The sequence below is a fragment of the Atractosteus spatula genome, chromosome 13 (assembly GCF_055471065.1).
Source record: "Atractosteus spatula isolate fAtrSpa1 chromosome 13, fAtrSpa1.hap1, whole genome shotgun sequence".
Lineage (NCBI taxonomy): Eukaryota > Metazoa > Chordata > Actinopteri > Semionotiformes > Lepisosteidae > Atractosteus > Atractosteus spatula.
Window position 1 is genome coordinate 37,406,907 of NC_142718.1, and position 27,138 is coordinate 37,434,044.

Genomic DNA, 27,138 nt, shown 5'->3' on the forward strand with positions numbered 1-27,138 from the left:
GATTGTAACTTTTATTTTGACGATTTTCATACTAATTTCAACTTTTAAAAATCCTTTTACCACCAAAAAGAAATACCAGGAAGATATTAACACAGACAGCAGCATATCCATATTCATTATTGTCAGGGAAGCAGCAGAATTCTTTCATGTGGAACTATTTACCTAATCTCTGCATTACGTTTTCCTCTCCCCCATTCTGCAACACACACTTGAGCAGCCACAAGTTGTGTTTTTTCATCTTTTTACTGTCCAGCAGGGAATTAACTCCTGCTTCATCCAGATTGAAATGCAGGAGTTTTGTTCTTTTGTGATTAACATTTATGTCTATGGGGGCTTCCACTGTCACGATGGTAAATCCCTCCTCTTAAGGGCGCTCCAGCTTTTTCCTGTTTTACTTGATTATGTGCACCTCCTTTTCAGCCCCTCCCTATTTAAACCAGACGCTCCTACCATTCTGGGCTCAGTGAGACCAGATGGCACAGGCTTCACCACGGCATTCTGACCATCTGGGTCCGGGGCTGGGAGCGCCTGGCCCCATAACCCTATTTTATTCCCTGTCCCTGAACCGGATCCCGCTCCGGTTTTTAAACCTTGTCTTTGTCTCGTTTGGATTTCCCGGCTCTGGACTTTCGGACAACACCCTAGATTTCCCTTTGGACTCCCTTGGACTTGTACGCCAGGACCACGCCCCCCCCCCCCCGAGCACCAGTGCACAGTCGTCACACCCCCCTGTTCGTCTGCCTGCCCAGTTCCTCGTCGTCTCCCCCCCGTGTCTGTTCCACTCCCTTCCGGAGTGGTTTGACTGCCACATGGTTTTATTATATTGGATAATACCGTATCAGAGAACAGAAAGAGAATCTTGATTTCAAGGACAGTGATGTCAGAAACTAATACTATATATGTTTAGCCCATAATAACATTAAAAAGAAAAACAGACTGTAAACTTCTTCTTTCTTCTCACCTTCAGGAAAGGACATTTGCTCTGAAGTGCAAGCTATGGTATCACATTTATACCACAAAGTGTAATTTTTACCATCTTTCTTCCACAATGGCTATTATCGGAAAGTGATCAGGTATTCAGGGTAGGCCCCGATGTCATTGAATATAACAAACATGGTGGGCTTTCCCACATTGTCAGTTACGCTGTCGTACAGATCAATGGTTGAGTTGTTCTTGGATGGAGGAACAATCATTCCTTGTCTTCCACTGGTGAAATCACCAGTAAGGACCTTGACCAGATACATGTACTTCTGCCCCAGTGCGTCTGGCACAGAGTAGGTATTCTGGGCTGAGTAGTTTGCATTGACTGCAAAATACGTTCCATTTCCATAGCAAGCAGCTGTAAGAGAGATAATTGATCAGAAATCAGGAACACCTCAATGCTTCAATTAAAAATAGATCAAAACTGAGACCTCCTGTAACTTCTTAACGACAGAAGCAGCCCTTGTTAGTAGTCAAGATCTGCTCCAATCCACAGAAGATAAAGCCTCAGGTATTGACTCTCCCAACATGGATGTAAAACAAACCCACAAATAAAAAAGAGATTAAGCAATATCCTGCTCAAACCACTTAGTGGATCAGGATAGGAGACATATGTCTAAACACTTGCAGGCTTATAGTTACTATATTCCCTGAAAAATATTAACTGGCTTCCTGTACTATTGACAGGGAGACACAGGTGTGACACCTAGAACAACCCGTAAGATTGTTTTTGTGACAAAAACAGAAGAAAAAACAATTGACCAGAACTAAAACTGCATCCAGCATTTTCTTTAAGTCCCGATAATTCCAAGGCAGAACTGCTTTTTTTAAATCAACACTGATTCACAGATACCAAATCACAGACGAGACTTTTGACTAAAGAACACAAATCAATCAATTCTGTCTCCATACCGTTCTTGCCAGCGAAGCTGCGGTTAAAGCCATAGGCGTTAATGGTTTTAATGGTGGGTTCACTGGTTCCGTGGAACAGGCGCTTTTCATTGTTCTGGTGCCCATTCTTGTCGTCCAACTCTTGCTTCCGGATCTGGTAGTTTTTCCACAGGGTGACATTCTGGATTCTTTCAATCTGTAATAAGGAAACATTAAACAGACTGACGTTTCAGTAAGCTCTAGTGACCTTGTAAAGTTTTCCACACAGCATGCAGTTTTTAATGCACAGATTTATTGTAAACCTTCATACATGAAATGATTATATCCAACTGATCAAATAAAAACTAGAGAAATACCTTTAAAACACTGTTTTTTGCACAGGTTGCTTTAAATAAGTCTTCTACTTCTTTGTACTCAGGCGTTCCTGCTTGTAACACCACAGTCAGGGCTCCTTTAACTCCAGCCATGGAATCCCAGTGTTGTGGAAGGTCATTCAAATGTTTGGCTGTGAGGTCAAATCCAAACAGATTTTATCCCTCCTTACACCATACACACCATTAAAAATACATTTGAATCATTTGAAAATTATATTATTGCTCATTTTAAACTTAATAAAAACAACCTGCATCACAGAGAAACATTATTTTTATTTTTTTTTTTCTTTCTCAGGCTCGGGAAAAAACTTTGTTCCAACAAACCTACCTTCGGTCTTATTGATTCTTCTTATTTTTAAGGTGACGTCATGAAAGCTCACTGCTGGGCCATTGGGCAAGAACACTTTGTATTCTTCCTCCTGTATAGTGATGGAGATATCGGGCACCTTGTTGGCAAGAGCCTGTTCCAGCCTGAGGTTGGTGAGGTTGTCAAAGCGGAGAAATTTATCCCCATCCTCGTACTGCCACTCCACCAGGTTGCTGGCCAGTTCTGCCTCTCGTTTCAAGGTCTCCTCATCGCGGATCTTCTTGATCATGTCCTGCACTTCAGTGACGGCCTTCAGCACGTCTCTGCTGAGGCCTTCCACCTTGACGTAGGCCTGGGTGGCAGTGCACTCCAGTTTCACGCTGACCTGCAGCTTCCTCTGAAGGTTGATGATCCTCTCGTGCTCCTGTGGAGTGAAGCTGTAGATATATTCGTCCGCAATGGTCATCTCATTCTGTTCCTTGATGATCAGATCTTCCACCCACTTCTTAGCTTTTTCTACACTACTTTTTGTTTCTCCACAGATGTGGAAAATTGCTGGCTTGATCTTTTCTCCCTCGATGATAATCTCCTCCATTTGTTTTTCGTCTTTCTCATTACCTCCCCAAATTAAAGCTGTAAATACAGATAATCATGTCAGCATGTTTCAAAACAAAAAAAATTTAAATATAAAACAAAAACAAAAAAATTAAAAAAAGATAAGTAAAATTGTTTTTGGACTTTATCACTTGTCTATGTAGTTCCCCTGTTTTGTAACATTCATTCCACTGCCTCAAAGATTTCTCAATACTGTTGTGCTTTTTGATTGCTTTTAAGGCATAGTTGTTGGTTCTTGTGATCACTAGCAAATCTTTGACTTTGGAGACCATGCTTTATGTGTTGAAAGGGGTGAAAAACAAGCAAATCCATTTTTTCAACAGGAAAACACACACAATCTACTCATTTCAGTGAAAGAAATTATAAGTTTATGGACCGAGAAGAAATTAGTATGTGTTTGCAAACACAGAGTCAGAAATGAAAGCTTACATTTTATTTTCGACCAGACTGATCCCTTCTCAGGTGGGACTGTTCCTTCTCTTTTCTGCATGCTTTTATAAAACTCTGTCAGCATCTGTGGCTGAAAGATGACCACTCGAACGGTTTGGAGTGAAACCGCAGATTTCTGGCTGACAATGTCCACTACAGCATCCAGCATTGTGTCTGCAATCACAGAAGGGCTGGCACCACCCTGCCCTGTGAGAGAAATAATTTTGATAAAAGGACCATTACCTCTGCTAGGGGGAAACGTAAGACAGTGTGACATTTGTAGGAAAACATTTTCAAATGAATCAAGGCAAAAAATGGAAGATGTTTAGACGATGACAGAACAACATAGTAAAGATATCAGGGGGCTTCCAGATGAACTTAACCAGTGAAAGTGCTTGTCTGAGTGCAGGCTGACCTCTATGATCACAGGTTCGAGCATGGGCCATGTAACTAGCCAGCAGCAACTGAGATTCCCCAAACCAAGTGCCACAGGCAGTACAGAAGGAATAGTCAGCCAGGGCTCTCCCTCTCAGCAACACAACAGCCGCTGTGGCCACCTGGGAGCCTGAAGGCACACAGTGCTAATGTGGAGGGATGTGCCTCTCCTCAGCATTGTACCCCCTGCAAGTGGCTGTGATGCCTCTCATGTGTTAAAAGACAAGTGGCTGGAAGAAAGGTGGGATAGAGAAGTCTGCCCACACCTTCTTGTTCTCTCCAGTATGCAGTGTATCATAAAATAGGTGGTGATTATAAAGATATTAAGAAGAGGAGGTTAATGAGACAGTCATGGCAGGTGAAAGTCATAAGAAGTTAATGTTTTACTTCGTAGTGCCCAAACAAACCACATCATAATTACCTTTTTTAAAATGATCTGTTTGTTAAGTAAACATCTCTTCTGACTTTAGTTATTTATTTTACCCTACCTGTCCCAAGAGCAGGAAGCGATACAGATGTAAAGTTGTTTTCTTCACACATCTGCAAAACTGCTTTGACAGACTGGCAGATTTTTTCTGGATCAGTTTGTGTTGCGATGTGAATGACTTTCTTGCTCTTCAGATTGCCTGCTTGGGTCATTATCAATCCTTTGTTGGGCTGTGCACCTAGAGTAATGGACAGAGTACTTACTGTACAGGGTTTCTGTAAGAGATTCCTGATCCTTTACATCTATAAACACACCGATGGCACAATTCAAGCTAATATACTGTTATGTCACTGTTATGCCTAACTTATCAATTTCAGACACCTCACCAAGTTTGCATGTCTAACATCTCACAGTGCAATTCTTTTACTGCATGATTTAGTCTATGATGCCTGCTCATCAGTCTCTATTGTGTTAGACAGGTTTTTATACGTAAGCTTAAGCTTCTTGATCATTACAGCCTCAGCACTGGAAAAAGTATAAAGATTTAATAAGAAAAGCAGATAACAAAACACAGGACTTACTCAGCTGCTGGCACTCTGTCTCTACTGCTTGTCCGGCTGCCTCTAAAATTGCCTTTGAAACACCTGAAAGGGATTGAAATAATTTACAGGGTTAAATAAGACATCCCAATATTTACATTGCAACAGCTGATAGCCATTGATGGGACCCTAAATGACATGAAAGCTACACTTTGAAGCATTTTTTGTCATTATTGAATCAATTTCACATACTAGGGCTTTAACCCTTTACCCCCCCGTCTGAGTACTACAGACCTGCTATGGGATTTAGGAGAGAAAGGACCTTCAACCTGCACTGCAGTGACTTTTAAAGTCTCTGTCATTTCTCAACAGACTTGGTTATTAATAAACTAGACCGACAATTGAATTGGGTCGATGCTGTCAAGTATGTATTTCCTTTAGTCACACTTTTAGATTTTTGCTTACCTTCACTTCTTGGTCAGTCCTGGCACTTTTTAATGATTCACAGAACTAAGTAAATTCCCTAACAGCTCTGCCATTTACAGTTATAATCATGTCAGAATCAAAACACATCTGATTATTATCTCTGAAACAGTAAACCCTCAGTTAGACTAAGGGGGGAAGGAGTATACCTTATTGCCAGATGTTTGTTAAATTATGTTTTTCAGCCCACAATCACAATATTATATGAGAAATATATATATGTGCTTTCTGGGTTCTATTTGACTTATTTTTTAACAATTATAATCAACACAGTCAACAAGAAATCTTCTTGTGCCTTTTTATCATAAATACACAATAAATATATAAGCTTTTTATTTCATGTGTCTTAGCTTGTACAAATTATGCTAAAACATACAAAACACAAACAACCATCATAAACAAGTGACGTTACCCTATAGAGCACCATTCATATTCCCGAATTGTAAACTTCTGTAATATTTTTTACCCTGTTTTATTTTCTGTGCATTTCTGTCTTATTGCAGGGAAAGTCTGGTATTTCTGATCTGACAGGCAACTTTCCCCTTCAGCATATTTTGTCCATTAAATCCAAAGCCCATTAATGCGAAGTCTATTAAACCAAGGGTTTACTGTACTGAACCCTATAATACAGGTAACATTTCTAATATGCATTGAGATAAATTATTTCGTTGATCCCAAGACCTTCTTTCAATCCTTCTCTGACCAAGTACAAGAATCAAATTGACAAAGATAAATCTACAATAAAGTTGGCAAATATATTTATGTACAGTCCAAGACAGGGCTTCTAGGATGTGTTATTTTTACCAAGAGTTAAAGTACTCAATATGTGTATGTAAAATCAGTAAGTATTCAATTCAATGAGAGTTTGACCGACCTTGTTTGAGGGAGAAGGTATTGTTGGAGGAGTTCACAATGACATCAGTGGTCTCTTTTGTGATATCTCCAGTGATGATCTGCAGCAGTATCGGTCCGATGTTCATCTCATGCACTCCTAGATTCGGTGAAGTGACTTTGCCAAAAAAACCTGATAGGGAGCAGTACAGTAGAAGTCATGAAATTCTGCTTAAACAGAATGAATGTGCAAAATTACCTCTGCATTTAGATTACATTGACTTCTCAGAGAACAACTGATTGTATTCTAGTTGCATGGCAGACATATACAGTACCAAGATCATTTCATTAAGATGAGGTTAGATAATCAACAAGAATGCACTAATTCTCCTAGATATTATGCAATCCAGAACAGTTTAACCCACTGTTCTTCAACTGCACATGCTGTTCACCTTAGTCAATGCCCTTCCATTCCTCTCTCAGAGAACATTCTTTGAACATCTTCCCATGCAACCTAATTGCTTACACATACAAAGACATATATTACACATTTTAAGAAAATGAACATGGGCTGATCCAGAGAACCAGCCAAACCACAGTTTCATCAAAATGCAGGCAACAGATGGAGTTTTTATTGAAAGTTTCGTTTTTTAAGGAAAGTTTGGGAAGGGTGACAGCAACCAAGTCCACCTTTAATTCTAATGTTCTAAATCATAATCCTTCTTGATGTCAATTCCTGAAAAGTTATAAATCCCACAATGAGCCCCTCCCTCTTTCTCACATTCTTTCTATATCCCTCCCCCAGCCCTTCTCCCACTGGGTAGCTGCCCCTTGGTTAGTTCCTCTTACTCTGGGGGGGGGTCCTATGGCCTGGGGGCTGCTCCTCAGCCAAGCGGATCCAGGTCTTATGCCTGGCTTCTCAAAAAACATTCCTAAATGCATTCTCCCATTTTCTTTTTTTACTCCTGAACATTTATCTACAACATAATAAGGAAGCACCTTTTCCAAGCTCTGCTGATGCAGATTCAGACGATGACCCAGAGTTTTTCACTTTAGCTGTCTGGCTCTTAAACCTCTTACTGAACTCATCTGTGAAGGCCTGGCAATGGAGAGAAAAACAAAAACATCAGAGCATAAATGTGTCTGCATGCAGACAAACCTCTAGGCCAGTGAAGAACTTGTTAACTGGAGGGGTGTCTACTCCCAATGTTGCAGATGAGGGTCGTCACAGAGAAAACACTCTTTCACTCTGTAACCAGAATGGAAGGCAAAGTAACTGTTCCTTACCTGAACAGTCTGTGTGTCACTGGGGTGTAAAAGAAAAGCAACTTCCTGGAGATGTTTGGGCTTGGATTTGCTGCTGAACAACAGAACCTGTTCCATCATCACTGAGGCCACCAGGGGCTTTGGGAATCCCAGATTGCCTGTCCCAATGGCTGGGAAGGACATAGATCTCTGCTTCAGTTGTTCAGATTTCTTTAGGCATTCCTTAATGATACCTACAAACACCTGTGAAAAGAGTGACATTCACCTGCATGGTCTTTGTAGAAGAGGAACCGGAATGCATTTTAACTAAAATTTGGGAGGGACAACAGCTTTTTTGTTACTCACTACCCTATATGGTATACACAGTTTCTGCATAGTATCTGCAGACAAAATGGTTTTAGCATTTTATTTAGTAACTTATTTGAGAGTCTATTTGCAGATGGATTTTCAGATCACTTTAATAGGTGAATAAAGGGAACTTAAAGAAGTGAATCAAGCTGAGCTGTAGAACAAGCGACATGATATTTACCTTCTCTGCAGTGCCTTTGCCTTTGTCCCAGTGAGGAGCGATGACGTGGAAGACCTTGTTGCTCCTCAGATTGCAGCCATCAGTGACCAGTACAGCCCCCTCCCCTGCAGAGCCTGCCGACGCTGCCTTATAGACCAGATTCTGGAGATCTGGCCCAGCTGCCTGGAGGATCGCCTTGGACACTGCACCGCTGTCCAGGGTCAAGTCCTCAGCGATGGTGTTCACAGTAACATCAGTCTGCCAGCACCAGGCACGCAGAGAAAGCAGATGAGTTTGAAAAGAATGCCTTACACTGACAGGCTGAAAGAAGCACCTTCTTTATGTTGATTTTTCATTGTTTCTATACGGCTTTTGAGTACAAGTATTCACACTAACTAACATGATTTTAGTATCTCTGTTCTGCAGTCAGTCTTCAGAAACATCCACTGTCCTCACCTTTCAACAATATACATGATAATCAACAGGGTATTTTAAGGTTACTGTGTACATATATATTCAAATAGACTTTCACTTTATTTTTCTGAATTCTCAAAACTATCAAATTTATTGGATGATCTCTGGACAATGGAAAATGTTTACCAAAAATTGCTCATTACAGGAACACATTTCACAAGTACAGTGCTACAAACTTTGTGCTATGTCACTTCAATAATGTCAATGCTTTACAGCTGGATCTGTTATATGCATACAATATTTTTCTTTCTCCTTTATTACCAAACTACTCACCGATGCATCCTGTATGTTCCCTTTCCTGAGGGTGATGGCAAGTCCCTCCTTCGTCTGCACAGTCTCCACGCCTCCTCTGCTCTCGACTTCTACACTTCTCTCACCTCCCCTGAATCGTCTGTGTTCCTCAGCAGGTTTGGCTGGCAGGCTCCTCAGCTGTGGGGTCTCATCAGCAAACTCCTTCTGCACAGCAGCTGTCATGGCCCGGACTGTTTTGTCATCGTTATTCACCAGGTGGATCTTCCTCAGCGTGTTCTCCCCGTAGAAGTCCTGACAGTGCTCCCTCACGGACCGAGCAATCGTTTCTGCACACAGGTCCAGAGGAAAGCCGAAGATGCCAGAGCTAATGGCTGGGATAGCTATAGATGAGCAGTTGTGTGTCTCAGCCAGTGTCAGGCTTTCTTTCACAGCCCTTTTGAGAAGACAAACTGCTCTTCTAGAGTCTGTACCATCAAACCGAGGCCCAACGGCATGAATGACGTGTTTACAAGGGAGACGGCCAGCATCCGTGATAACAGCATCTCCTGTCTTCAGGGGTCCGTTTCTTCTGATGTGCTGGACACAGAGGTCCTGCAGCTGATGACCAGCTGCCTTGAGGAGAGCTAAAGCCAAACCTCCAATGTGCTCCAGTTTCTCATTGGAGGCATTGACCACAGCATCTGCAGGATACTGACATATATCAGCTTTACAGACTGTAACTGTCACACCGTCACTTGTCTGCACTTCATAAACAGACTGAGTGGGCTCATCTTCCTCTAATGAGTCTTCATCGTCAAGCTTCACCACACATTTCAGCTCTCTCAGTGCCATAGATACATATAAGTCCTCCTGATCACTGAAAAACGTCTTTGCCCCTGGTTTGCTGACCTCCAAAACATCAAAATACACTGATTTGATTAAGTTGCCAAATAAGTCTTTGGCTTCCATGACAAAAAGCCTTGGACCACTCAGTACGATGCTTGGTTTATTGGTCTCATCAAATTTAACATTTATCTCTCCGTTTATCTTCTCAGTCCATGAAGTGCTTTTTGTATCTTGGATGAATTTGAGCATTGCTTTTGACTTGAAGTGTACTGTTTCAACAGCATGTGTGTTTTTGTTCAGAAAATCAGAAAGCTGCTTGCTCACTTGATTGATCGGATCACAAAAGCCAGAAACGACTATCTGGTCTTGTGCTCCATCTATCTCTGTTCGTCTTATTGATACTGTCTTTTCTGGTGAGTTGAAAGCCGACTTTAGGTAATTAACCAACTTCAGCCACTCTGGTTTCCTCAGCACATCTCTGTCTTCTACATGAACGTGCTGAAAACCCAGAACTGCCTGCAGCTGCTTTGCTGCTTCAGCCAGGGCCTTGTCACTGTTTCCTATAATCTCCACGCTTCCATCTTCCATTTTGTAAACAGCACTGATGCCCTGTGAAGTGAAGATGGAGTAGGACAGCTCCTTGCTGTCTACTTCACTGAGAAAGCTGAAAATATTGGGGTCAATCTCCACCTGCTTGCGTTTCATATTCAGAACTGCTTCCAGAATCTTGCTCTTTACACTGAACACTTCTGAGACTAATCCAGAAAGAATGAGCTTCCTGGCATCAGGTTTGTAGGTGAGCTTCAGTTCTGGATACTCGGCAGCTGTTGTCTCCTGAAGTCTCTCTTGCTGCAGGATGTAGTACATGCCAGGCTCCACATCAACCTGCTCTGTTATGCTGTTTTTCTCCCTTTCAAGCCTCTTAGAGTTTCTCTCCACAATTTCCACCAGCATCTCTTTCAGTCTGTTAGCATCCTTGGACAAGCCTGCTACAGCTACAGACTCCTTAGCCATGTCAGGCTCCAAGATTGCTGCCTGTGCCACTGCTCTGCGGATTTCCTTCTCAGATTCCCTCCACACTGAGGAATTCACAGGATATTCAAAGGAACTGTACTTGGACATGGTATTGCGGAAGGCAGCGGAAGCATTCTCTTTCCAAGCATCAATGTGCTTGGCTGTCAAACCTTTTTGCTTCAGCAAGGCTGGTAATGGGCTGATCCTCACAGTGGGGCTTCCCAAGTCCACCTCACAGAAGTGCTTCTCCATCTGACTGCTGATGACTGTCACCTGCTTCTGACCTGTATGAAGAAACTTCCACAGGGCCGGGTCAATGCTTTCAGTAAAGGGGTCTGGCAGCTTCCACACTGGTCTGTCTTTGCCATATAAAGCCGTGCCCAGGGACTCATAATACAGGTACACACTGACGGGCACTTTACTGATCTGATGTCTTTTTCTTCTTACGTTTTCAGCAACTGGAACAAAAACAGACATATACAATTATGATGAAAGGGTTGGTTTCTGGTTTCAATTAAATATTTAATTACTGAAACAGGTGGAGGAACATCAAAAATAATTTAATAATGCATCATGTTTTTAAGAAGCATTACCTCTGTGGTCCAAAAAGGTAACAATAGCTGACTGCTCCCCATCCATCATCAGAACCTCTTTCACGTCTCCCTCTCGTTCGAAGTACAGCTCCATAAAGTCTTTGGTAACGGAAGGAACGTTTTCCACTTTCACACTTGTGGTGACTTCAAGGGGTCGGGCAGCTAAATTCCCCTGTCTGAACATCTTGTTTTTGGCACACTTGGCAAGAAAGGTCTGAACATCTGCAAATACAAGCGATTCTTCTCCATGACTGACTCATTGTATATTGGAATCACAGTCTCTCGTCACTCAACATTCATCCATTTTTCATCCATTTTCAGTACCAGGTTATCCTCAGAGGGTTGGGGTGGGGCAGAGCCTGACCCAGCAAACACAGAGTGCAAGTTGACAACTGCACTGAAAATGGAACAGTCCAACTTAGGGTGCACACACAGATATCCACACACCCCTACACACACAGAAGGCAATATAGAAACGCCTTATAGATAACATGCACTGAATTTTAAACAGGGAAGATCTCCAAATCTTTTAATATGATTTTTGTTCATGCCAGTGAGATGTGTGATATACTGAAAGGCAAGAAGCTAAATACCAGCTGCTCACAGAGGTGTCATCTCAGATTTAACTGATTTAACAGAAGAAATTAACTTTCTATCAATACGTAACGCATCTTTCATTTCACGCCTCCACATAATCTTACCTTTGCTGTTTTTAAATGACACAACTGCTGCATTTATATCATATATGATCTCTAAACTGAAATCAGACTCTGCAGAGCAATCTGCGATGTTTTCCACCAGCATCTCCAGAAAATCCTTGTTCATTTTCTCCTGAACATTTTCCAGCACCAAAGAGGCTGTCTCTGGAATGTGTTCATCTGAATCTGTGGTTTCTTCCTGAACTTTGGAAGAAACACTGGATTCTTCTGGAGCATCTTTGAGAGTAGAAGATGAAGACGCTGCAAGAGAGGTATTGCAATCAAGACGCTAAAAATGCAATGGCGTTCAATTACTGTATTATAATTCTAGATCTTAATTTAGAATTATTCAGAGCTTTTGCAATCTCATGTTCTAATGAAGACTATGAAGAGAGATGGATCAGAGGAGCATGTTCACACATTCTTATTCTTCTCATGCAAGGCAGGAGGTATCAGAGCCGGATGCCATTCACATATTGACAATAGTCAATATAAAACTACAAAATATAATTTTGAAAACCACCCATTCATTTTCAGTAGCCCTTATTCTCGCCCTTGGGAAACTGCGAAAAGTGTCAAAGGGAGTGTCATCCAGCACATGGCACAAGGCATGACCACACCCTGGACAGGATGCCAGGGCACACACACATGCAGAAAGCAATTCAGAGATGCCAAATAATTGATTACTGAACAGCATGTCCTTGGACTGTGGGACAAATCCCACACAAACAAGACGATTACATGCCACATACTCCACACAGACTGAGCCACAGTCAAACCACGGGCCTTGGAGCCAGGAAGCAACAGCAATACCCACTCACTGACAGTTTCCAAGTTTCTTTTAACACAATCATGCTTTTACAGCTGTCCGTTTCATTAAAATGCTTTATACTTACATTTATGTGTGCCAGAAGATTGTTTTATCTGAAATAAGAAACAACATATCTGCATTTTATTCCCAGATTATATTAAGTGAACAGCTAATTGTGCTTTTTTTTCTCTCAGGCTTGTGCCATTTTATGTCAGAGTAGTTGACACATTGTGTACTTTATGATTTAGCTTAAGTCTTGATTTTTATTTTTTGTAAATTTAAACCTTTCATATGTCTGTAGAATATTATACTCAGGTCTCTTTAGAACACAGAAAAATGAGGGTGATGCGCGATAAGCACCCCACCACCTGCAAATCTACATCACTTACTGGCTCTGGGCTTTTCTCAGCTGGTTGTTCCTGTTTTCTGACAGTCAGCTTCACCACACTTTTGTCTAACTTCAGCTCATGGTTCCCCTTCTCAAGAATGCGCTGCCTGGCTGAAAATTGGAGAGAATGCTGTTCACAACCAGTAATTACTGACTTGCTGGTTTCACTGCCCACTCTCTCCAAAGGCTCAAGGTTAGTGGACAGTATGGCACATTGCTTTTAGTGCTCTCATTTGTTTTTGACACACTCTAACTTCTAACACCATTTGTGGGCTCTTGTATTGCTTCCAGAACTACTGTATGTTCTAATTAACCACAGGATGGTCTTGCCCCAGCAGGACTCCCCCACACTCCATTCATTCTTCCTTATTGAGGCTGTGATTATGGACATGTGACTCTCAGACTGAGATAAAGACACCAGCTTTTTGGAGATGAATCTTGAGACATACCCCAAGAAAGAGGTCTGGAGCTGACCTACAAGCCTCAAGCAAAGAGTCTGAATTTTGTAGCTTTTGGTGATGCAGTCTGGGTTAGTTGTGATTCAGGGAAGGAGTGGAGTAAAATCAACAAGTGTATTAGATATTCATTAGCTGCAACTGTGTTGCAGGTCCTCTCCAGGCTTGGTACTGTAACTCCTGCGTTCAGTCGTGCTGGTCTGAGAGTTCATCCCTAATCCGTGAGGGCTGCAGCACTGCAGGTTATGTAAAGTGAACTAGTTAAGACCAATTAAAACAATATATGTTTCTGTTAAGTCATAAAGAGCACAGGTGGAATGAAACCCAGCTCTCTGGGCACATGGCTGGACTCCCTTGCTCTAAGTTTGACTTATAGTTCAGTTATATTAATGCACTGCATTCAAACCCCACTTAATTTAAAAATAGGTTACTTGTAGCCTACCCCCAAAGCACTCAAAACCTAATAAACAACCAAACTAGCCAACCAAGTATCAAAGGGGAGTATAAGAAAGTGAAAGTGGGTATCCACTTTTCTGAATGTTTAGTTTCTCTTCTTAGTCTGCAAGTGGAGAAGCTCTTAAGATATGAAATGAGTCTTCATAGCCGTCGAGGAGTTCGAAGTGTCTTGTACCAGGGACCAGCGCCTTAAGGCCCTCTTCTTTGAAGGACTGCGGTAAACAACGCTTTAGCACATTGATATAATTTCTTATACTCAATATTTAAATTAAGTAATAACTGTTACTTAAGGTTATATTTTGCTGTATTACATTATGACATTTGATCACAGATTTTTAATAAGCAAATTACTTTCGCTTTTAATATCGTTTATTTATACATATTTAATTTACAATAGCATGAACGTGCATCGTAATGTGACTTGCAAAACCCTCCGTGTCCGGTGTATCACAAGGCAAATCCTTACCTCTGCATGAACGTTATTTGCTGTTCCTGCAGCTTTATCGGCCACACGCAGTTAATAGGTCGATTTTACCATTTTGAGCAACATGCAGACATCTCGGAAAGACGCACTAACACCCGAGAATGTAGGTCTTTACGGATTTAAGAAAGGCGATTTACGCCAAAGAAACGTATGTGTGGACGGTACTTACTTTCCTCAGTTCTAAACCACACGACAGCCTTTCGTTCCCCGACGTCTCCACAATCCACCTGGCAGTCCCCTCCATTGGACTTCTTCCTACTCTGAAAGTAAATCTGGAGCTTGTTTTTTAGATTGGGAATGCCAGCCCAATCGCCTTCCACCCAGACAGGGTACAGGTAGCGCTCGGCCATCTCTCGGCTCAGCCTGGTCGAGCCCCTCTGAGCTGTACTTGTTTCGGAGCGGTGCTTTCGTTTCGGTTCTGTTTTCTCGGAAATCCCCTCGTCCTCCTGCCGCTGGAAAGACTAGCAGGAAGTTGTAATAAGGTTAATGGTGAATGTTTTTTATGGTCATAAAATCCTGTTATTTGACGACAGGATCATACAAAGAATACAGCTCCGCGAAATCATTAGACAATTTAAGTATCCCTCGTTTTTGTTTCGTTAATATTCAGGACAACAACATATGCAAAAAACAATCATTTTTTTTTTGTCTGATTTCAGCAATACATGCATTGCTGTTCCCTAAAATACTCCTTTTTGATAAAAAAAAAGTTACTCTTAAAATACAGACTTTAAATTTCAGTTGCGAGAATTCTCCATCTGTTATAGAGGGGACAATCTCAGGCGACACCGACCGCAATGTACCTGAGAGATAACGTCCGCTATTCTGAACGGGACACTGCTCTCAGTGGAGTTCAGACTTTGGAAAGAGCGTGTGCATTCAATTCAATTCAATTCAATTCAACTTTATTGTCATTAAACTTACACAGGTGCATAGTATAATGAAAAGTGTTTCTCATTAGTCACTCAGGTGCAGTATATAAATAGGACAGAAGATGAGACAATAGACAGTTACACAATAGCAATAACAGTAACAACATGTAATAACATAACATAAATAACATGTAATCGAAAACTGTGCAAAATTCCGCAAACAGAGAAAATTTAACAGGACAAAAACAGTGCAAGGTAATTCTTGGAACAGTGCAAAAAAAAAAAAAAAAAGGATAGTATGGTTAAAAGTAGTATGGTTAATTAATAAATATTAAATATTATTATGCCTGTTACAATTTTACTGGGCTATCGAGGGGACAGTACAATTTTGGCTTACATGTGTGTGTGGTGGTGTAGGAGTACAGTGGTTGTGGGTACAGGAGGATGTTAGGAGAGATCATAATAAGGTGGAAGGGAGTGGGGGCTTTGAAGAAAGTTGCAAGACGCCGACGCGTAGCCCTCACACTTCCAGAGGACTCTAAACGCACTATATTCTCTATTCTGTATCACATTTACGATGATACAGCGATCTTGTACAACCAGGACTTGGTAACGCTTCAATCTCATAATCACATACTGTATTAACGCCACATAATAAAACCCCCGAAGAACATAACAACTGATTTTAATTCGCTAATATGTGACTTAATGCTACGAAAGAAAAAAAAAAACCAGGTACCGCACCCAGTCTCCCTCCACATCTACGAGGAAAAGTGCGTCTTCTGCGGGACGGTCGCTCAGCTACAGCTACAGCTCGCCTTTCACTTTCGATTCCGGGCGACGGGCTGGTTTTTTCTGCCTGCATTCTGCTAGGAGGTCAAAAGGAAACTAAACGCCGAAAAAGAAAGACTTCGTTCCTGCGGCTCTCTTCTTTCACTGGTAAATCATGACTGTATCATCTTTTCTATGCGACGCTCGGGGATTTGTGTTCCGTTTCCTTTGGTGGAATTTTTAGTTTTTTAATCGGGGTCGGCAAAGAAAGTTGGAGAAACAGCAAGCAGAAAATGGCCAAGTCCTTTTCACGTGCAACGCAGGTTTTATTTTCGCACCTGGTGGTGGGGGGGGAGGGGGATTCACTATTTTTTTTGTTTTCAGTGGTTAGTAAGTTCTCGTTCATACTCGAGCAACAAAAAACGATAACACGACAATAAAGACAGCGCAAGGGGTGAGCGAGCGATAAGCGATAGACAACCTCGCCGTTGAGCTCGCATTACGTATCGCAACGTCGTTACGAGCCCTAGTCCAGATTCCGAGAGCAGGTCGCTCAGTCCTGTGTGCAGGCATGGTGACGCCTGAAGAACTGTCTCGTAGCATGAACGTCAAAGTCGTCCTTTCGCGTCTTTCGTTACCTTTACTTGTATCTCTGCCCGGTTCTTCCTGATTTTCATTTTATGGCGCATGATATCCGCACAAGTCTTCTGAGAAAATGAAAGTTTTGTCTTCAGCGTGTGCACGCCCGTTTTCCAGTTTTAATTGTGCTGACAGTGCGAACGGTGTCGGGAAGAGTCACTTTTGAAAAGTAATTCATGCTACTTGTGTAAAACATACTTTTTAAAATTAATAAGAAATTGGGGAACGTTGAGAGGTAGGTAATATTTTTTCGTAATATTTATGCACACACTTCATAGATTACTGTAATGTATTTCAAACCTTTTTCCCCTAATGACTTTTTCCCCTAATGACTTTCCAGTATACAAAAGTAATCCCTTACACAAGTGACAATCTGTAATGGATTACTTTTAAATAACATTTCCCCAACATCCTAAATACAGATGTGATGTACCAATACGAAAAATGTGTCCTCCTTTGTCTCAGTGTTTTTTCATGGAGCAGAACCATTCAGCATGCAGTATGGAGTAAACAAATATCAGCAATGGGAAACAAGCCTCTTGTTTCCGAAGGCAGATTCTCCTTTTGCGCTCGATTCTGGCTGTAGAGGAGCTCCAGAGATTTCTGGAATAACGTGTGGCGTTTCTCCCTCTCGCAGCTTTCCGGTGCAGGATGAGCTCAGCACTTGAGAGCCGAGCGGACTCTTCAGAGCTCCCGATTGCCCGGGAGATCGCGCGGATCTTGATCGGCAGTGCCAGCCTGGGCACGGTTGTCCTCAGTAAGTTCGGCTGCTGCTCTGCGCTCAACCACGTGGACCAAGCTCTGTCTTCCCCGAGCTCCTCCAGGCCGGCCCTCGTTCCCGAAGAGAGGTTTTCGGCGAGGCTGGGGAGGGGGGCGAAGCTCTCCGTCTGGAAGGACGACCTGACCGCTCACCGGGTGGAGGCGGTGGTCAACGCCGCCAACGAGGACTTGGATCACTGTGGTGGCCTGGCCCTTGCTCTCTCTAAAGCTGGCGGCCCAGAAATCCAACGTGCAAGCAACTTGATAATTCAGCGTAAAGGGAAAGTAAGGACAGGAGACGCTGTAATCACACGGGCAGGACAGCTGCCCTGTATGGCAATCATCCATGCAGTAGGTCCACGCTGCAGTCCTTACCCCAGTCAAACAGAACTTGCCAGAGCTGCATCTCTTTTAAAAGAAGCTATTTGCAGCATTTTACATATAGTAGAGAGAGAAAAACTGAAGTCTGTGGCCATCCCTGCCCTGAGCTCTGGTATATTTAACTTCCCTCTACCACTGTGTGCAGAAGTCCTTGTGAAAACTCTGAAAGAGTATCTTGAGGACGAGAGGTCAGACCTGGCGGGTGTAGATGTCCGCCTGGTCAATAATGACGAGCCCTCGGTCCGTGCCATGGAGGGGGCCTGCAGAGAATTCCTGAGGCCAGACAGGTCCTACAGTCAGGCTGTCAGGAGCCGCGCGAATCCGCAGGCCATGGGCTCACTGCGGCTCGGAAGGGTCACTCTGCACATCAAAGAAGGGAGCATCGAAAACGAAAAGGTAGGATTTCTGATCATCTTGAGAAGATGCATGTCACTCAGATTGTTGATCAAAAATCAAATGGAAAAACATGAGCTGGCTCACAAAAAACAGCACATTTTCCTCAGACATAATGCACCTCACATGAAAAATATACAGATTTTCTGACTGTTTCAGGAGCTATGTTCCTAAATGTTAGAAATGTTTCCACAAAATGTTCATATTGGATGTATTTTCTGCTTCAGTGTGTTCATATTTAATGAGTCAAGTTAAAGGAACTAGAGAAATGGTTTATAAAGTTGCAGAAGAAGTGGTGGAAACTGGCACATTAGGTCTTGTCAATAAAATAATATGTTCCAAATAGGTGTTTACAAAATACAGAGCAGGATAATCAATAATTGTAAACATAGGCCAAGAATAACACATGCAGTTGGTGTAGTTGGAGGCACTTGAGCTCTTTATTCTTTGGCACAGCTTTGGCAAAAGAATAAAGAATCATAGGCAAACTGTGATTAACAAAATATTCATTTACACTGACAATAACTCACAATAAACAACACAGCATACAAGATAAAATCTTACAAGTTACTCTACAAACAAGACGTCTCAAAGTCTATATCCTGACCAACCAGAAAACCCAGAGAATGCTACCCAGTATTCAAAATCCTATAAAACACCTAACATCCCAAAAAGAGAGAGAAACCTACATCCTAAATAAAGCAGGATACAATCCAGAGCTAAATCTCTCTTCCTATACATCCAAATGGTCCAAAGTGAATTGGACCCCATCTCGCAATTCTAAAACTGCACCCACTAACTAGGAGTGAAAATTTTACCGTGGGAAATCATCATAAAGGGACTCAGTGTTTCCTAAAATACAGACGGCAAGCTCTCTCAAACAGGGTTCAAATATTTAACTAGAATCTGGTCGTAAAAGGTGATCTCACCTGGTGCCTTCTTGTATCTCTCTCTGTCTCTTCCTTTACTGTCTGTGTGTCTCCCTTCCTTGTGTCTGTTTCTCTTGCTTCTGCCTACTTGTCTTTTATCCCGGGTGTCTCACTGATGAAGACCCTTAAGGAATTAACTAGAGTAAAACAGATGATTCCTTTTGATCAATGTGTCTCAGACCCCCTCCAGCTCAGGAAATACCTCGTCGCCTTGCTCCTTGCTTTGAAGCTGAGAATTTCCAACCCCAGCACCATTGTTTTCTAGATCTTGACACTCTTCAATGTATTTATATAAAAATACGCTTGAAAAAGAACTTTATCATAGAACACCTGAGCTTTTCTTTAGTGGGCGGAAAGACCTGATATGGATTAAAGCTATTGCCAGTAGGCTTTCCTAAATCAGACAATACATCTCTACAGTAAAGTGTTAAAACAGCTGCAACTTCTCCAGGTTGTAGAAGAGAGAGCACTTACAGAAAGCCTTCAGTAATTACTGTGAGGACACTTTTATTTCTGTATCTGTTCTTGTCAGTATTGATGTTACTGTTTTGATATATTATCCTTAGAGCTGCGTAGCGGTTGAAATTGTAATCCACCTGTTGGGCTTCACAGGTACACCTTTATTCTTTGTAAAATTCTTTTTCCTTACTATTTTTAATTTTCTTCTCAGGCAGGGGTGATCGTGAATACAACATCTGCTTCTCTTGATTTAAGTACTGGCGAGATCTCAAAAGCTATTCTGGAAAAAGCTGGGAAAAAACTTCAGCAAGAAGTTAAAAGCCTAAAATCTTCTGCTTCACCTGGCGATGTCATTAAAACCCCTGGATTTCGGCTTGACTGTGATTATGTCTACCATGCTGTGTGTGCTGAAAAGGGTGAAGACAGAGCCTCAAGGGTATGACGTATTTTATAACTGCTTACGCGTTTCATTAATCAAAATCCATAAACAGCTTTTTAACCCTGACCTAAACTGAAAAAAGTTGTTTCAGCTTTAACAATTATTTCTATGCATAACCAAACATTAATAGTTTAAAAACAGTGAGACCAAGTTTCAGATTATCGATTTGATTTTAGAAACAAAATAAGTGAATTTTAAATAAACAAATAGGATGGTTATATATATTTGTAGAACAAGGCACCACAAATGTTATACAGATTACAAGGTAGGTAGGTTGGTTTCTTGTCTGTACTTAGCCCAAGTCTTTTGACCATCTTCAGTCTTTAATCGCGCATGAATCGATGCACATGGCAAGATTCATGCATGGTCTCTGGCACTAATTGATGTATCACCTGTCAACACACAGGCATGAAAGTTATCTGGATCCTCAGCAAAGATCTCATTATCAGTGTCAATTCTGAGTCGTGAATAGGGGGCCCCAGCCCTTCTTCGACATGCTCAAATACTTGAGGGTGACTGTCAGAATATTTTCATTGAAAATCCAAAATCTGGTGCCATGTCATCTGTCTCCGTATAGACTTCCACACTTCTTAAACTTTGAATTGTAGATGTAGAGGAGTTTCTACAGCCTTGGTCATTGACATGGAGCTTGGATCCATGATTCACCTCTGTGGGCCACTCTTGCTGATGCTGGGAATGTGGGAGTGACCTCTCCATATACTTGTGACAGCCATTAATGAATTGTAGTACATTTGGAGCCTCTCTTTCATCAGAAATATTTGTGTATTATACAAATAAATGTGTAGGAGATAGGAGACATCAGGCTTCATTCTAGCTGTGAGCTTCTGGCCAAGAAGATTGCTGGATGAATTAGTAACATACTAAACAACTTAAGTACTAGTATTACATTTTTGCTCAAGGTCACAAAACAACAGAATGATTGGACATATTCTTCTTGTGTTCTTGAATCATTTTGTTGTTGTTGCTGTTCTCCAGATTCTTGGACAAGTTGTCAGAAGGTGCTTAGAAATGGCAACGAAAAATAAAATGAAATCCATCTCATTTCCTGCTATTGGTACGGGTAACCTGAAGTTTCCCAAGGATGAAGTGGCCAGGATCATGGTTCACGAGGCTGCATGTTTTGCACAGACTCACAATGGAAATCCAATTGATGTTTATTTTGTCTTGTTTCCTGCTGATAAAGACACTTATAAGGTAATTCTGTACATATGAAACATACCTGTAAGGCCCTCCCAGGGCAGGACGGGATCAGCAATCCTTTTGAATGAAAATGGATTGAAATTGCGTTCTAGCGTTTCATGTGTGTGGGCAGAGTAAAAGTTTAAGGTTATTGCATTTTCACATAATGTATTATTATTATGTAACATACTATTGTGGCAGTAGAGCAAGTGGCCTTTTGAATATTTCTAGTTAGAACATCTGCGCTTCCCCAGAACACCATCAAAAACCTTTTGATAATCTTGAACAACTGGTGTGGATCTGAATGGCCCAGTAAACACACTGAAAGAGTGACACATATGCATTTCCAATAGACACAGTTTGTATCCCTTTTATGACCTCCTTTCATGCATGCACTTTGTAGCTAATACACACTATCCAGTTATTTAATGTTCCTTGTGCCTTAATGGGCTTATGTTTCACTGTGCTGCTAACATGCTTTCATAGCAGACAGCTGATTGTGGTGAGTTGAAGGTATTTACTGTATAAAATCTCCTCACTGATGTTCCACAGGTGACATACCGAAGAATCTTGTGTGCTGGGATAGAGTATGACTGAGCTGATTTTATTTATCCTTTTTCATTTAATTTCTCATTCTTTCGTACAATACAGACCATGATCGAAAGGAGTTGTGAATACTCGCCTTACTATTAGCTGTAAAAATATTTTCACTTTTCGGTTTTGACTGCTATAAAATGGACTGAAAATAATTGAGGAATTGCATTGTGTTTTTTATGTTTGTAGATTGATATCATGTTTTGGGGGAGAATGTCTTTTTTTATGCTGCAGTCTATGGCATTAAATGTGTTTTTCCCACAGGCATTTGATAGAGAAATGAAAGCTGTCAAAGAATCATCTAAACAATCCAGATCATCTCACAGTTCTTTGAATGGTGAGTTATTCCAAAATAGTTTATAAATCTGGTTGAATTCAAATTAACGGGGTTATGTTCAGCCATATCAAAAATTCTAATTTAAAGTTTACAGTTAGCAAAGATGACCCTCGCTATTAGTACTTTGTTTCAACTGGTTTGATAAGTGGTTTATTTAAATTTTATTTTAATTTTATTTAAATTATTTTCTCTTCTTAACTCTGTAACTTTGTCAATTATATTAAATCTAATTTAATTGATATTCTATAATTCAGCAAGTGTCAAAACCCCAACTTCTATAGACAAAGAAATTATAGAATTCTATCCTTAGACTTTAAAGAGAACAAACCTTATCAGGACAACCACCTCCTAACAAAGCAGATCCTAACTAGGACCAAATCTTCCTCTCCAAACAGATGTTCACAAATTAACACCCTTAGTCTGCAGACACCACAATAAAGGAAATCATTTTTTTTCCCATTCAATAATAATAATTAATTTTAATATGGCCCAGAGTCCAGTAGTCAAAGTACAGATTTCCTTGTTTCAAGTCTAATTTGAAGGAGACATTCTTTCTCTGCCAGGTTAACTGGATTCTAAGAAACATTTGCCCTAGTTGTGAGTGAGTGTGTCTGCCCTGCGATGGACAGGCCCCCATTTAGGGTGTACCCCGCTTTGCAACCATTGGTTGCTGGGATAGGCTCTGGTGCCCCCTGCAGCCCTGAATTGGAAGAAGTGCTTAGAAAATGGATGATTGTGATGAGTCTACAGTACTTTGTCTGTATTGTTTCAGCTTTTTCCCCCCGTCTTCCTGTCTGTTCCTGTATTTGTGCTATGATCCATTCTTATGGAAGCGGCTTTAATGACCTCACTAGGAATCACCCAGTCACTGTTGTAATACCTGTCTAATTATCTGTCTTAATGATTTCAAAGTGATATCATTTAATATACTTACATTATTAGTAATCCTTTTCATCATCAGTATCTCAGTATGCTCACTCACTTGTCACAGCCTGAAGACAGCTATGTAAATACAATGCCCAGGGTCTAAAGGTTTGTTCCAAACCTTCCAAGGAGTGCAATAAGATGGCATTCAAGTGCAATCAAGGTAAACCTGTGTATGATTTTTTTTCATAGAGGATTAGCCCTTTTAAAATGTGTTTTTTTGCTTTGCACTTGCAGACAGCTATGAGGAGAGGCAAAGTGCAACAGCTGCAGGTGATCGAGAGCCTTCTGTCACTATCTTTGGTGGATCTCCTGAAGGACAGTTGGAGGCATTGGCATGGCTGAGAAGCACACTGATTCCTTGTTCTGAATGTGTCGTCAGGAACAACCATATTTACTACTTTGGCCAGAAGGAACATGAAGAACTCTTGCGTTTTCAGGCAATTCATAAGGTGACCATTCAAGAGACATTGAGGGATGGAAAAGCTTCTCTGTGCATCACGGGGCACCCTCTGAACGTGCTAGCCGCTAGGCTGGCAGTGGAGACGCTGTGCTGCCAAGTGCAAGAAGAGTATGCAGTATCTGAGGAGAGCGAGATGCTGCAGGCCCTGGTCCGCTGGCGGTGTGATGCCATTCCAGAGCTGGCAGCGCCTGAGCACAACGCTCATATGGAAAGAGCCTACTTGACAGCCAACAATGAGAATTTGCATAACTACACAGTAAACGGCCGTGAAATTGAGGTGTCATTCAAGATGATGCAAGTACGAGATCATACTGGAAACAGATGTGTACTGGAAAGGAAGTGTAAGTATGGGAATGCAAGCAAATGATAAACATAAATCATTAGCACTGTGGGAAAGGTTTTTATTTACTGTATTATGAAAATATCTCCATTTCAGTCACACTATGCTTATTCATAATGTCTCATTCTACACCAAAAATTATATATGAAGCTGAAAAATGTGTAGTTTTAAATAATAATTTAAGTGTACTTGGGTATGTCTACAGGCTGGCTGAACTGTTATAGTAAGTACACAGCTAGATGAGACTGTCAGATCAATTAGTTGCTAATTAGTGCAAGCAGAAGGCATTCAGGTAATGCAACCATATCAGTAATCTAGATTCTGGTTTTGTTAGTAAAGTAGTCAAGATTACAGATTTTACCAAATTAAGAGGATTAGCAAACACTGTAGAAGGAGCAAATGAAATTCAAACAGATCTAGATAAAATTCTAGATTGGGCAAACGCTTGGCAGATGATGCTTAAAGTAGACAAGTGCAAAGTTTTGCATTAAGGTAGTCAAAACACAGACAATGAATAGAACATGGGAAACTGAGCTAGAAGGGGCTACTTATGAAAAAGACTGATCATGTTGACACTTCATTTTCTAAAGAGATGTAGACGTGGATAAACAATTAAAAAGGTAAACTAACGTTAGGATGTGAAGTTACAAGCACAAGCACACAACATGGTGGGGCAAATAGTACTAAACAAAATAAGAAGACAGGTACAGCGTGTCCAAAAACAGCTCGGTATCTTACAGGGGTTCAAGTGTATAAAAATATATTGCTCTTTTACCAATTCACTGATTTTATTATTGATATTTTTATTTTTTAGGCCAGATAAATGTTGACTATGCACAAGGCTTGAAAGGCTCAAATACATTGTTTTATAAGAAGAAGCCTGAAGATCTTTCCAGATCCTATAAAGCAGTGAAGCTGTTTGAATCGGCTGGTCTTCAGATCATCAAAGTGAGTGAAGTCTTGTTAAAAAGCAGAACACAACATATGTATTTGGATTAACAGTATGTAATTTTTTATGTTGGTCTTTTCCTTTGATTATGTTAATCCCAGTTATTCTGCTGTATACTGAACATGAGTTGGAATTTATAATATATTCTCAATTCTCAAGATCACTTCCATGAATATCAAAACTTTTCTGGTTGCGCTGAAAGTAATTATTCCCAAATGCTATTAGCAATGACAGTTTCATCCATCCATAAGAAATATTTTGCATATTGAAAGGTATTCTATAAGACTGGAGAGCTCTTCTTCATCACTCACTGTGCACAGTATTTGCATGGGAGCCAATACAAGTCAAAAGTCAAAAACACATTCGTAACAATGCATGATTTAAGTGCACAGCATGGGAGATTTGAGAATTGAGATTTGAGAATAGATATGTGTGTCTTTTGAAAAGGAAAATACACAGGCTCATAAACTCATACTTTTAAGAAAACAAAAAGTAATATAGTGCATACTATGTTCTACATTACATTTACATTTAAAAATAAATATTCCCTATTATACAGTATACGTATTCACTAAAAATATATAAATCAAAATAATTTTCCTAAATTTGTTCTCTATTTTTTTCTTATAGCTTGAAAAAATTGACAATCCAATTCTGGGACAGCATTTCCAAATGAAAATGAATCATCTCTCAGACAAAACCCAGACCCTGTACCACCGGGTTCCTGCACAGTTCTGCGATCTGGTTTGTAGGGTTGGGTTTCAGAGGCTGTACTCGGAGCCTGATGGTAAGAACTGACTCTTCGTGTATCTGGTTTACAATTATAGTATATGGAGCTTGCCACGCAGATTTGATATTTTCAGTTGTATTCTCCCAGAATCTTAAAGCACACAATGAGAAAGGCTGCGAATGAAAGGAAGCTATTCAGTTTGCTAATAACAAAAAACCTGCAGGAAACTTTGTGCAGATTAGCACGCACTTTATTTTTCTCTTCTAGACCGGAAGTTTGGAGATGGCATCTATTTCAGCAGCAGGCTTGAGACACTGGCAGACTGGAGGACCTATTCTGAGCCAGAGCAATTCATCTACATCTTCCAGGCCCAGGTTCTGACTGGGAGACAGACCAGTGGCTCTCCAGGGCTGATCGTGCCTCCTGCCCGCAGTTCCGACCCCCTGGCCCTCTTCGACAGCGTGACAGGAGGAACCGGCACGCATGTTGTGTTCAACAGCCATCAGGCTTACCCTGAATATTTAGTCACATGCAGAAAGATAATGGCGACTAGAATTTGATTCTGTTGCAGACAGAGTTGCAGCATGAGGACAGACCTCAAGACATTTGAGATCAACCCCGTCTTTCGTACAGTTTAAACCCTTTCAAACAAAAATATAAAACAAATCAGTTACTGTATATACATAAGGCTGGTCATCGTCGGTTAAAACCTTTCAGTTTTAAAACTTGATTTCCTTACTAAAATGTTTATTTTATGCTTTTATTACAACAATCACCCTGAATTCTGAAGCCATAGGTGTATTGACTGGTTAAAGATAATTACTTTTCGGAGGAGTGTTTTTATTTTATTACAATATTCTGCTTCTCTATGTTCTCTATGTAATGTAGGTTCGCTTTATTCTAGAACACGTTTCTCACTGTTTGCCACTTTAATAATACACCTAAAGGAATTAGTTTTTTTTGTTATTCTGCGTGGTTGACAGAAATGGGAAATTCACCTTGATATTCCCTGCTTATTACTTCAGTATGCCTTTGGGCAATGCGATTCATCGTTAGCTGTAAATGTATACGGTATATATGGTATGTGGAAAAAGCTGCAATTAATCAGTGAAACAATTTATTAATACCAACTGGGTCCACTGATTTTTATTTCTGTGCATTATTCTGTTACTGAAAAACTTGTTTAAAAGAATAGTTTTTACACCAACAAAAATACATGAAATACCAAGGGTGGGTCCTAAATAGAAATATTGAACAGAGGAAAACATTTTAATGCAAATTTCATGGTTAAACGTACACTCTATTACTACTGTAACTACAAGTCCTTTTAGCATGGTAAATGTTATATGCATTATTCTGATTCACTTAAAAACACAATGCCTTTCTGGTTAGATTCCTAAAACGTCAGCGGGGTGAATTTAAC

The 27,138-nt window shown here is 40.8% G+C and overlaps 2 protein-coding genes across 5 annotated transcripts; one reads left to right on the plus strand and one right to left on the minus strand.

The window, feature by feature from the left end:
• LOC148822360 (protein mono-ADP-ribosyltransferase PARP14-like) lies at nucleotides 1–14,970 on the minus strand. Its single transcript, XM_088931377.1, has 17 exons — nucleotides 14,706–14,970; nucleotides 13,143–13,252; nucleotides 12,839–12,866; nucleotides 11,946–12,203; nucleotides 11,245–11,466; nucleotides 8,834–11,109; nucleotides 8,108–8,344; nucleotides 7,600–7,821; nucleotides 7,312–7,411; nucleotides 6,356–6,505; nucleotides 5,041–5,103; nucleotides 4,521–4,697; nucleotides 3,598–3,804; nucleotides 2,575–3,186; nucleotides 2,229–2,377; nucleotides 1,894–2,068; nucleotides 1–1,339 (listed from the first exon to the last, which is right to left on the minus strand). Exons 1-17 carry the CDS (start codon nucleotides 14,884–14,886, stop codon nucleotides 1,056–1,058), a joined length of 5,451 nt encoding a protein of 1,816 aa, XP_088787503.1. The 5' UTR covers nucleotides 14,887–14,970; the 3' UTR covers nucleotides 1–1,055.
• On the plus strand, nucleotides 14,152–26,859 carry parp9 (poly(ADP-ribose) polymerase family member 9). Of its 4 annotated transcripts, none has more exons than XM_088931379.1 (9): nucleotides 14,152–14,269; nucleotides 17,456–18,354; nucleotides 19,951–20,175; nucleotides 21,175–21,393; nucleotides 22,237–22,309; nucleotides 23,471–24,037; nucleotides 24,851–24,984; nucleotides 25,616–25,772; nucleotides 25,983–26,859. In XM_088931379.1, the coding sequence occupies exons 2-9, from the start codon at nucleotides 17,470–17,472 to the stop codon at nucleotides 26,273–26,275; spliced, it is 2,553 nt and encodes an 850-aa protein (XP_088787505.1). In that variant the 5' UTR covers nucleotides 14,152–14,269; nucleotides 17,456–17,469; the 3' UTR covers nucleotides 26,276–26,859. The 4 variants fall into 4 exon arrangements, with proteins under 4 accessions (XP_088787505.1, XP_088787504.1, XP_088787507.1 ...); XM_088931378.1 differs by lacking the exon at nucleotides 14,152–14,269 and adding an exon at nucleotides 16,244–16,347; XM_088931380.1 differs by lacking the exon at nucleotides 14,152–14,269 and adding an exon at nucleotides 16,988–17,053.
• Nucleotides 26,860–27,138: the final 279 nt, after the last annotated feature.

Excerpts from the sequence above, each read along its gene's own strand:
- LOC148822360 (XM_088931377.1), bottom strand. The coding sequence starts at position 14,886 with ATGGCCGAGCGCTACCTGTACCCTGTCTGGGTGGAAGGCGATTGGGCT. Across the intron at positions 6,506-7,311 it reads ATCAGCAGAGCTTGGAAAAG|GTTTTTTTGGCAAAGTCACT; the intron begins GTGCTTCCTTAT and ends GCTCCCTATCAG. Across the intron at positions 3,187-3,597 it reads AGTCTGGTCGAAAATAAAAT|CTTTAATTTGGGGAGGTAAT; the intron begins GTAAGCTTTCAT and ends CTGTATTTACAG.
- parp9 (XM_088931379.1), top strand. The coding sequence starts at position 17,470 with ATGAGCTCAGCACTTGAGAGCCGAGCGGACTCTTCAGAGCTCCCGATT. Across the intron at positions 24,985-25,615 it reads CTGGTCTTCAGATCATCAAA|CTTGAAAAAATTGACAATCC; the intron begins GTGAGTGAAGTC and ends TTTTTCTTATAG. Across the intron at positions 25,773-25,982 it reads GCTGTACTCGGAGCCTGATG|ACCGGAAGTTTGGAGATGGC; the intron begins GTAAGAACTGAC and ends TTTCTCTTCTAG.